The 12,080-nt window shown below is 41.5% G+C and overlaps 1 protein-coding gene across 2 annotated transcripts; it reads left to right on the top strand.

Annotated features, from left to right (window-relative positions):
* The first annotated feature begins 69 nt into the window (after nucleotides 1-69).
* On the top strand, nucleotides 70-4,989 carry gpr160 (G protein-coupled receptor 160). Of its 2 annotated transcripts, none has more exons than XM_036554626.1 (2): nucleotides 70-188; nucleotides 1,887-4,989. In XM_036554626.1, the coding sequence occupies exon 2, from the start codon at nucleotides 1,914-1,916 to the stop codon at nucleotides 2,859-2,861; it is 948 nt and encodes a 315-aa protein (XP_036410519.1). In that variant the 5' UTR covers nucleotides 70-188; nucleotides 1,887-1,913; the 3' UTR covers nucleotides 2,862-4,989. The 2 variants fall into 2 exon arrangements, with proteins under 2 accessions (XP_036410519.1, XP_036410520.1); XM_036554627.1 differs by lacking the exon at nucleotides 70-188 and adding an exon at nucleotides 1,083-1,355.
* Nucleotides 4,990-12,080: the final 7,091 nt, after the last annotated feature.

The following is a 12,080-nucleotide window of genomic DNA, read 5'->3' as shown; positions in this document are numbered from 1 at the left end:
TTACTTCAACTCGTTGCCAAGTTCTAGTAACGTCCTGTCCTATTTTGTTGTTGACAACTCATTACGCAGGATCCCCGAACTCGCATGGCTAAATTCTGTGAAACACTATACGGTGAATTTTGGTCTTACAGGTAATCCAAAGAAGAATGTCGGCTGCGGATCTTGACTGAGCTACACTTTTATGTAAGGTAATATGTGAACAGCTTTTAACTGGTTAAATTAATTTGACTCTTAAGGACGGTACTCCGAAACTGCAATGCACCGTACGCAGAAAATGGCTTTGCGAATATTACTTATAAAATTTAAATTGTTAATGTGTTTAAAAATACGAAACTCTATCATGCAAGGTATATACCATTGATGACGGTAAATTAAACCGTAAAATTAAAATTGAGCTGTATATATTTAATGAAATAATAAATATCCTATTTAAATTAATACTATTCGGGAGAAACATACGCAGATGTGTACGGCTGCATGGCTGTACCATAGCACTGAAGTGTATTGCACACACTAAATATTTAATATGTGCTGAAAGTATATATAAAAAATAAGTCTGAGTCTGGGTTCTGATGATGACAAGATAAGTTCATTTTGAAATTTTAGGCGGTGTCTTTGAGACTACAGGACATAACACCTCAAATTTTCTGAGTTTAAACTAATTGCAACTGAGCACATGCATGGACTGGAACGTCTGAGTCAAGTGTCTAAGCAGCACAGCAGAAATACATACAGTAGTGGGTGAGGTGAGGAGATCCATTAAGGACCATAAGCTGTGTTGTAATGATGGCCTTGGCACAGTTGAGCTCAGGGGTTTGTGTTGAAACATGGTCGGTGTGAAAACCACACTTTCAGGGAGAACTGGTAGCTTCTGTCTGCACTGGAATAAAACAGACTGTTTTCACAGTATGTCATGTGACTCAGCCGCCATTGTGACATCATGAAAATATCTTTGTACCTGCATTAACTGTGTACACACTAGACAAAGTACAGGCTGGTACTGGTAAGCAGGAAGGCGGTTACCTTCTTAGAGTCCGATGCTGGAGCTTTGTGTCGCTGAGATTTCAAACCCAGTACAGGCACAAAGGTAGGAGGAGCAGGTGTCGTGAGCTTTTTGCAGTCAGAGTCAGTCCAACGAGGGGAGTCTAATGCAACTCATCCAAAGAGAGAGGATCCAATCAATGAAAGTGTAAAGACCGCAGAGGGCATAGGGGTACTGATCTTTGGCTTGGAGTCTGATGAAGGGATTGCATACGGCCACAAGAGCAAGGTTGTTTATCACCCATTTTGACATCATGCACTGGGGAAATGGTGGAGATGGGGTGGAGGAGGGATGCTGACATTGAAAGGAAGCGGTAAGTAGGAGGATAAATGGGATACTCATAGCTGGGACCAGTTTATTAAGGTTTGGTCAACTGCATAGGGAGTATCTGAAAGTTCTCCTCTGAAGTATTCCTTTGGAAATCCAATGGAAACGTCAAAACAAACAAAAACTTCAAAACCTTTTACCAGCGGTATTTGCAAATTTTTTGCATATATTTTGTTTGTATAAATCATTTGGCGGAAAATCGTAACCAAAGAAACAACTCTTTAAGTCAAGTAAATGGCAAATAAATTGCAAGGTGAGATTCAGAAAAAAAGGATTTTTAATATGTTTGACTTTACTTGGACTTTGACTACATTAGTACGTTTTATAGATCAATGCAGATTTAATTAGACTATACCAGCAGAGGTAGTTCGTACCTTACTTTAGTGGTTTCTCATTGTATTTGCAGACACACCCTTTTAGTGTTATATGAGATAACGATTGCGTTTTTTTTTCCATAAGTATATCCCACTGCATGGCCACGTTATACAAGGTGATAATTCCTCTTTCTGTGCCGCAGAGACGTAGCTCAGAGACGATCTGAGGCATGGACACTCATGCTGTCGCCATGGACAACTCCATCCCCTCTCTGCTGCTGGTCCTGGGCATTAAGAGCCTGCTGAACTGGACCGTGGTGCTGGGCCAGAGGCAGCACATGGTCAGGAGTTTCCTGGGGTCCTTCTGCATCTCTCTGGCGCTGGTGGACAGCCTCCTCACGCTCGCTGTCTCCGCCATCTACGGCCTGGAGGACTTCCGCCTCCTGGGCCTGAGGTTCACGCGGTACCACATCTGCCTGCTGGTGCAGATCGCCTGCTTCACCTACGGCCTCCTGCACTGGCCCGTGTTTTTCCTCGCTGGCCTGGACCACTACTGGACCCTGTGGCCCGGCCGGCACCCCTTGCGCTGGACCCGCCGGTTGGCGTACGCCTGGGCCGCCTGCGCTGTCTGGGCCGCGACTCTCTTCTACGTCTTCGCGGCGTCCGGCTTCCGCCCGGACACAGGCGAGGGCTCCCACCTCCTGCTGCGCCGGTGTCTGGTCTTCCCCAGCCCTCAGAGCACCCAGGTCTCCTCTGTCCTCTTACTGACGGTGGGCTGCACCCTCCTTTACTGTAGCCTGGGGCCCCTGCTCCCGGACGGGCCCCGGGCGGGAGGGCCACTCAGCTGGCATGTCCTGTGCCTGACCATCGAGCCCTTCCTGAGCACGTGGGCGCCCTTCGTGATTTTTCAGATGGCCCTCCTCCTGGTGTGGGCGGATGTGCCTGCTTATCTGGACATGAACGTGCCCTGGCTGTGCTTCCTCAACAGCTTCCTGGTCGGCGCGCTCTCCTGGAAGCGTTTCGGGGCCTTTCGGCTCGGAAGGACCTCCTCGCTCACAGATGGCTTCTGCGACTGGCACTTCAGCTCAGACTCCGCAGGAGCGAACAGCAGCGGCGGGGGCAAAGCTCCAAATACTTCAAAAACCCCTGCTCTTGATGAAAGTTGGCTAACGCTGTAGCGTGGCTGGGGGAGGCTCCGCCCCGTGGCATTCAGGGATGCCTCGTCTTCTCTGATGCACACTTCAAATTGCCGTTCGCTGTTTACAGCATTGCGCAATTTAAATGACAAAGTATGTTGTTGTGAAGCCAAGGACTTCTACACAAGTAAGACGCAAGCTTTGCATGATGCAGTTGATGGACTGTAACACCAGACAATTAGGCTACGTTCACACTGCAAGCCGTGGTGCTCAATTCGGATTTATTGCTCAGATCCGATTTATTTGTTTGGCTGTTCACATTTGTTTTTTAAATGTGGCCAATATCAGATTCCAGTGTGAACTGGTCACAGTCCTGAACTGACCCGCATGAGCAAAAGAACAAAACAAAGACGTCACACGCAGCACGCTGTCATATGGAAATAAACATGGAGGCCACTGAAGTCAGCGTTTACGCTTTTTTTTTAATAAGTTGATGTGCAGCGGAAGCCAGTGAATTCATGGGCAGGCGATAAGGAGGACGAGGATGAGGAGAAAGAGAGCAAAATTTTTAATTGCTTTTTGTGGAGCAATGGCTGCTTCTTCAGGACGGAGGTGTGTCTGGATGCAGAGTCGGAGCCAGGAGTGGTGGGATCGTGACGTGTATGGCTTCACTGAAACCGATTACATCCAAAATTTCAGGATGTCAATGGTCTACTTTCAATTACATCTAATGACAAGGAATTTAGTCATGTCACTTCCGCCAGCGCAGAATTGTGACGAACGTCGATCTAGAGTGACGTAAATGTGACTGTTCAGACTGAGGTCGCGTTGTAAAAAATCAGACCTGTGTCTGATTTAGGACCACATATGGAAGTGGCCCAAATCGGAATTAAAAAGATCAGATTCCATGTGGTTTGTGCTGTTCACATTGTTATGATCTGAGTCACATATGAGCAAAAAAAAAATCTGATTTGGGCCACATTTGCCTACAGTGTGAACATAGCCTTAGATTCTGATTTGTTTAAGCTTGCAAAGTTGCAGCAGTGAATGTACCTATTTATTACAATAGGATTTTTCCATTTGTTGACTGTAAATTACATTACAACTCAGGTTAAAAGGGCGATATTAAAAGTGTAAAAAGGTAATGTTAAAAGCTATGTAATATTAAGGTACAATAATCTAAACCCCCTCCAGTGGCTTTGGTCCAGTTTTACTGTATTTATTAGGCTTGCTTTTCTGATCAGTACTGCCAGCTAATTAAGAACATGTGAGAGTCCTTTAGAAGATAGAGAAGCTGCATTATCACCATTTCCCTTTGGTTGTTAAAAGTTCATGTTAGTGGTATATATTGAAAAAATGTGAGATGCAAACAGAAGTGGGTGGACTGCTTTTGCAAATTAAATAATCAGTACTGCCCACCACAGAAAGATTCCGACAAGCCGAAAACTGTAGTGAACAACAGCAAAGAGATGACACAGTACCACTAGGATGTTTTGATTTCACTGATTATTATGTTTTCATCAATTGGAATTTTATTGTCTACTCTTTTAATGCATTCTGCTTTTTTGCAAAAAAGGATGGGTGTCGTAACTATGAACTACGTCTCATTGCATGCACTAGCAGGCTTGTGTTGCTTCTCAGCATCCTTATTTGCATGTGATTTGGATATCTTTTTTGTGATTTTTTTTTTAACGTTTATGTTCACCTACAGGACGCTGGAAGACTGTACAGTGTAAAACACTGAATTCAGGTCAAATGCATGGAAAATTGATGCCAAAATCAAAAGCAAAGACAATTCATTTTTAATTTTCTTCTTTTTTTTGGGCACAAACCGCCCCCGCCACAGTGTGTGTGAGCATGTTGTTTGTGGCATGTGATATATTTAGAAACAGGATTGGGTCTGAGACTGCAAACTATACTCTAAACAGTCAGAAAGTAACTGAAAATCAATAATCTGTCAACAAGTAGACTCAGACCACACACTCAGATATAGGATTAAATACTATACTGATAATATGGATGTCAGTGAGATGTTTTTGCTCGATCACTTCTGCAGGTAAAATAAATTTGACAATAAAGCGAAGGAGGAAATGTCTGTGATTGTGTGTGGTGGATTGCTGAATGCAGTTGATTGTGAGGAAATATGTAGGCAGCAGCAAACTTTCCGTTAAGTACTGCTTCTTAACCACTATGCTGCACATGTCCTGCTTCTAACCATTATGCTACACAGGACTCATACACAACATGTTGCAGGTTTTATGCCTCACTGGGGCACTGCTGTACCCATGGGCAAGGCGCTTAAGCTGCAATTGCCTCAGTAGATGTCTGGCTATGTATAAATGGATAAAAATTGTAAGTTGCTCTGGATAATAGCATATGCTAAATGACAATAATGTAATGAATGGGGATTGTGGCCTCACTGATGATTGATGGAAGGTCAACTAAAGGTTTCTTGAACTTTGTGCTAAAAAGTAACTGTTGGCCTGTCATTAGTAGGAATATTAGTTGTATGATGACATGAATAGTTGCTTAACTAACATTGCAAAAGGGTTAAACCGGACAGGGGTGTAGGAAACAGTGTTCTCCAGAGATGTAACGCTGAAGGCCATTGTTCAGGGTGTGTACATGTTTTCAAGGGTAAAGAGATGTTTGCCTTTTGTTTAAGGTTTATTCAGTAATTCGATACAGAAACAGGTCATAATGAGACGAGTCATAGGTTGTACAGAAAGGTCTGACTGTGCTTAAAGAGGGAAACCTTTACATTGGTAATACTTTCCAAATGATTCATGTCTTATCCGCACCCAAAGTGGCAAAGATCACTGACAAAGTGAAAATTCTCTTGATGTTCTGCCTGCAGTGTTAGTAAATGCTTTAGTGACTGTTCCTTATCTCATCCCTGTGAATAGAGACATAACAGTGAATACAAACATTGTGCAACCGAATGAATAATAAATGTGCAGCTTAACGAGTTCTTTTAACTTCAGCAAAACATCATCAATGTAATGGGCTCTGGCGGGAAGTGGATGTGGCAAGAATCTGGTGTAGGGACAAAGCGGTAGTTGTGGCAATAAGTAACTAAAAGAAATAAGAACCTTGATCTCAAACTGATGTCCTCTCTCTCTCCTTCTCTCTGCGTGTGCATATGTGTGTGTGTGTATGTGTGTATATGTATATATATATATATATATATATATATATATATATATATATATATATATATATATATATATATGTGTGTGTCCAGTCAAAGGTTTGGACACACATGATTAAAATAGTGAAACACATGGATTCAAAGACATTTTGATCTTTTCATCATTTTGATCCAGGCTTAAATGCTTTAAATTTGTTTCTTAGACAGATATAAATCGTGAAATTGATACCTTTGTATGAATTTCGTCCCAGAAATTTAGTTTTAAAAAATATTTTTTGGCTGTTTTGAAGAATCTGAATTATAGGATTTAGTTTTAGGTATAGTTTTGATTATTATTCTAAAATGTGGAAAATAAAAAATATTGAAAGAAAAGTGTGTCTAAACTTTTGACTGGTACGTTATGCATGTTCATGGGTGTGAGATGTGGGTTTGCGGTGGCACCCTAACATTTTCACCTTTAACTGGTGTTGTTTTCTCTCTCACACTCTCAACTCTAAATCACTATTGTTCCACTCCCCACCACTCCCCCTTGTTCTTGGCAGCGCTCAGGTCATTCCTTTCTTTTTCTATAGGGTGTAAAAGAGACTAGGGACCTGGAGAAAGACAGAGACAGGACACCTCCCTCCAGATGCATCCAGGACAAAGGGCAACGTTTACAGCAGAAAGAGGCATAAATGGCTGACAAAACATCAGTACATTATCACATGTGGGGCACTTTGATGAATTACATCTATGAGAGATGTCTATAAACTGCAACATGTGCTGTGATGCTCTGCCAGCTGCAGGGGTTATGAAAACCCTCACGGTTGGTTAAAATGGGAAGTGTGGTTGACGGGTAATATGAGGTTAGGGGAACTGCAGTCATAAACGTTTGCCTGTTCGTCTGTTGAATACACAATAAAGCAATACATTTAAAGCTGCATGGAGCATTTATGGGAGCAAAGCGCCACGATTATGCAGCGGGTACATGGTAACTTCCCCGTCTGGAGTAAGGGTGCTTTTCAATTATCCGTCCCAAGACTTTATTTCGACTGGCTTGCAGTGACCATACTGTTTGGTTAAGTAAATTGGTGCAATACAAGATGCAGACAGTCAAGGAAGTCAAACAGTCAAGGAGGATATAGTTTTTAAGTGTATTCCATAATGATGAAAATCCAGCAACAGAGGAAGAACAGTGTTGAGGCATATTTTCTTCCATCTGTGGACATGTACAAAATGTTATTATTCTATGTTAAATAGATTTGTGTTATGTGTTGTAGAGGCTGTCTAGTTTCAGGTTGGCACAAATTAACTTGTGGTAGGAATTAAATGGTGTTGTGCATGCCCTCACTGGTCTGGGAGTGTTGTTAGCCTGGTCTGACACTGTTGATCGTCTAACTTGGATGGATTCTCTGTTTTCTGTTCTCTGTTCCTGAAAGTTGCTCTGGGTAGGAGTGTCTGCTAAATGAATGTAATGTCATGCAATGTAATGTAAATTGAGCTGCAGTCTGAAAAGGTTTCTCTGATGTCAGATGATCAGTTTGGAAGTTGTGGACATTTGGGCCATAAGAAAAGAAAGACAAGGCTGAAATTGCCTTGGGGCGGCCATATTATTTTGCCTACTAACTTTCTTTTGACAACTTTGCAACTATGTGCTGCCCCAGTTTTTCAGGGCCCCATGCAAGATCTTGTGTGGGGCTACAGTTGCTTTTAGCCCATAGTTCATCATAGTTACATTCATGACTGGTGCCAGTACCAGGTCGGTTTTCAATGGCAGAAAGCAGGAGCATGTCGGTACCTCTGAAGGGGTTCTGCTGTTTTTTTTTTCTCTTTCCTGTTGTAAGATTCTCCTGCCCCCTGGTGGCAGAGGGACACTATGCAGCCACATAAGGTCCTGGTTACAAGGATCCTGCAACCAAAATTTTGTTTGCATTAGTCAATTGGTTCAGTGGGGATATATTTTTTAATATCCAGGCCTATGTACTGATAAGCACCATTTTTGTGAGATACTAAATTTACTAAAACATGGTAACCAAATTTTGCACACATTATATGTGCTGTCAGCAAGGAATAAGACAAATTCCATGAGGATCAGTCAATTTATAAAAGAACTAGCCTAATCTGCGTCATTTTGAACAACTTTGTGAATTCCATTGGCTCATGGCAGCCAAACATGATATAATTGAAAAAATATGTATTGGATCATTTTACATGTTAATTTTTAAATGTTCTATTTTTAATCTCAATAACATTGCACAAAGAATACATTTTATTCCAGAAAACATGAGGGTTACATTTATTCATAGCCCATGTAAATAGTTTTTGTGAATCCTCCTCTGGCATGGATTACACTGAGACATTTCCCATAGTGTTTTATGAGGGTCTGGCACTTCTAAAGTGGGTTTTTAGACCATTCCCCCCTGGCAGAATTGCTTGGTGTTCTTCATACCTTCAGGTTTTTGTTTGTGAACCTCTCCTTTGAGTTTCAGCCACTTATGTTTGACTGAATTTTACTTAAAAGATTAATTAACAGGGTGAACTAATAAAACCCTCATGTTTTCTATAATAAATTTTGAATGGTCAGCTTGCACTATGAATTACATTTGTGTGTTGCTCTTTAATCAGGGGTATGAATAAATAAGGAGTGTACTATATGTGGCAGTTGCCAAAATGATATATAAATGGGAAACCATGGGTACATACAATACCATAAAGGACATGTGAACGAATACGCAAGTTATTAAGATGTGGTGTATCTACAGAGATCTGTGATGGAAATCGAACAGTTGTTCAAGAAGGTCACCACCATGTCCACCTTCTACCGATCACATGATGGCATGGCAACATTACTTTCTGCCAGTACTCCTCTCACACGGCATCAAATCCAGATACGGCACAGATTAGGCTTTTCAGATTGTAGCCTCAGTGCGGTGCAGTTAAATGTTTAGTTTGGTTCCTTATTACTGGGGTCGTTTTACTTTTTCCTGTATTGAAAAGGCAAAGTGAACTGTGACAACCTCCCCTACTATAGTGTGACATCCCCAAAAGTTTTTTTTTCCCCTTTGGCCTTCTTGTTCATTGCATTCTTCTTCTGTGGTATTTGTGATTAATAGTGGGAAACTTGGCATGAAAGCCTTTTTCCATATGACCTAGATGTCAGTCTGTGGAGCCGTCCAAGGGTTTTGGCAGTTAATGTGCTATGCGGTTGGAGCTCTCGTCGGGGCATGATCTGTTACTATAAAGACCACCTCACATAAATGCCTTGCATTTTAGTTCATTGTAAGCTGCAGTTAAAACTGTTCAGAAACTGCACTCTGCACTGCTTGCTGCCTACTGAAATCTTCTTCTGAGTAATTTATTTTTCAGCATTTTTTTTTAATTGTGCGTTTCATTTTATATGTAGTGGGTAACTAAAATTATAGCTAACTGACACCACTGAGCACATCTAGTCCATTTCAATCAACTGTTTATCCTCAAGGCCTGAGTAAAAATCAAATACTAGCCCATTTCTTTCGCTGGTGGAGATGGCCGTCACATTTGCTCAGACCTGCCCTCGAGGAAGAGCCAGACATAATGCTAATTTTTTGCCGTCTGCAAACTGTTATGTCATAGCCGCCTGCCTTGGCAGAGTAATAAGCGGCAGATGCAGCGATAATTTATGTAAGTCATTATGACTCGATTTTCTTCACACCCCGAATGACGGAATCACATTCATTCAAGTACTAAATTAAGCCCATTGTTCAGTGTAGAAACTGTTTATGGCTTTGTGACAAAACATTGCTGGGCCACAACTTAAAACCAGGCTATGGCCTGAAGTTGTAAGAGCACCAAGTAAAAAAAAAAAAAGCAGCACAACAGCTAGACACTACAGAACTTTACTTGAATTTGATCCAAGTTCATTGTCTATACAGGGTATATTTACAGGAGCTGAAACTGGGGAGGGAGGGGGTTGAAAACAAAAACACTACGTACAACTGAGATAATACCTAAAAGCATATACAGGTTTGCATTTCTAGTAAATACCAATTATGATAAACGGTTAGAGATGCAGTGTCCCTTGCTTAAAAAAATCGTTTTTTTTTCTTTTTTTATCACAACATGAGGTAGGAGGACAGTGTCTTGTCTCATGCAAAGCAAGAACAAATGTCTTATCACACTGTGTAGTATTGGCAACATAGTAACATCATATGCAATGACCACATACAGACACTGCGTTTCGCCCTTCAGAATAGCAATGAAAAAATATTTTAAATGTTAACAAAGCCATAGAGAGTAATATATTTATTCTATATGTTAGGTGTATTCTGTTACAGCCGGTGGCGGGGTAAGCAGGCTTTCATCCCAAGTGTCAAACTGTGTCATAAATCAGAAGCTCTTGTGTAAATCTGAGTGAGACAGAAGCTAAGAAGCAGATAATAACGGGTGTGATATCCAAAACGATACGACAAAACAGTCAAAAACAACAACGTATAGTATATCTGTTCTTAAAAAAGCTAGTCTGCCACATGGCATTAAGGACATTGCCACTCAGTGTGGGATAGCCCTCAATCACTCTCTTTCTCTTTCTCCCCCCTCTAAAGACTGTTTTCAGTCATTTTGAAATGTTTCACGGTCTATACTTCCCTAACAGAAAAACAAGCAAAGAGGGATATCTGAATAAATCGTTGAAATTGTGCTGTATTTGTTGGGGGGGAGGTGTGGGGGTTAAAATCCTGCTTACCACGACAGGCCTATTCTCATTTAGCAATATTGACATACTGCACACCCATAAAATATGTACAAATTCACATCCGCCTGTACTCTTCTAACACTGCAAGTGCGACACAGAGGGGGCTCACAAGCGTTCCTCCGGAGGCAACAGCTACTTTGAAGTAGGGCATCTCCCTTCTCCCTTCCTTTCACATTCCCTTTCCTTGCGTTATGATGACGTATAAGATAGCTCTGCAGCGCCCCCCTGTGTATCAGATGCAAATAACACATGGTATTTGAACAGTACATGGGGGGGAAAAAGCTTTAGAAAATAAAAGGTAAAATATTCCAAACTACGTAAAAAACTGCATTCAGTTGGCGTCTACAGAGGTAATCATGGTGAAGGTGAACTTAATACTGATTATCAATTGTATTCCTTGTAAACACATCTGAAACAATGCATTTAATTACAACATCTCTACAAAGGGCTTCTTTTTTCCCCCAAAGGACAATTATTCAGTTTTGAATTTGAATGAAATGACTTCACAAGACCGCAAAGCTATTTGAAGACGGCTCTTCATCCCCCCCCTCCATGCAGTAGTGCCTTGAAAAGTTCTGTTCAGATCCCTCCTCTGAGCTGTAGGAACTTGAAAGAACACTCTCGCTCGCTTTCACTCACGCGCACACACTCACACACACGCGGCAGGTATCAAAAGGGTGTCTCTTCAGAACCATGCAACGTGCAAGCCCGTTTCATCAGAGGAGCGCTCAGCAGAGACACCCAGTGGCGAGCTCGGGCATTGCATGGTAGCTGGAATTGAGGTCAAGGCTTTTTGGCATGGCACTTTACACTTTGAAGAGACTTCAGCATACACACTGCATGGAGCAAGAAGAAGGGGGTTCCGCCTAGCTTTACAGTTCCAGAGACGTTTCCTCAGTAGCTTGGGTCTTGTGTAAATATAAGCAAAACACTTCACTTTTTATTTCTTTAAATCTTTTTTTTTTTTTAAATCTGTGAGCTTTTCACAATCCAATGCATTATGCATACAACAGCTTCCAGCACTCCCAAACCTCGTGTCTTGGTTCTGTTTGCATATGAAATGTTACAAGTTTCTAACTGTCATGGGGCATCTTAGGAAAACAAAGAACAAACAAATAAAAGAGTTCACATCGAACAACGTCTTATCAACTGAGCCGAGATCCACAGTAATATTAATATTAAAAAACAAAAAAAATCAGTCAAGGGATGGAAAGTAGCAAGCCACATCGTTTCCTGTCACCTGTTCATCCAGTGTCACAACGCCATTCGCCAAACACCCTGCCACTTGCATGCATACACAAAACTAACTTTTACACCTTTCACAGGTTCAAAACAATTACAAAAAAAAAATCTTCAATTTGTACTGGATTACTCTGTGAAAAGTTAAACATCTCGGCTGTCT

The sequence above is a fragment of the Megalops cyprinoides genome, chromosome 20 (assembly GCF_013368585.1).
Source record: "Megalops cyprinoides isolate fMegCyp1 chromosome 20, fMegCyp1.pri, whole genome shotgun sequence".
Lineage (NCBI taxonomy): Eukaryota > Metazoa > Chordata > Actinopteri > Elopiformes > Megalopidae > Megalops > Megalops cyprinoides.
The sequence above is the reverse complement of the archived record's forward strand: the minus strand, read 5'-3'. Positions and strand labels throughout refer to the sequence as shown.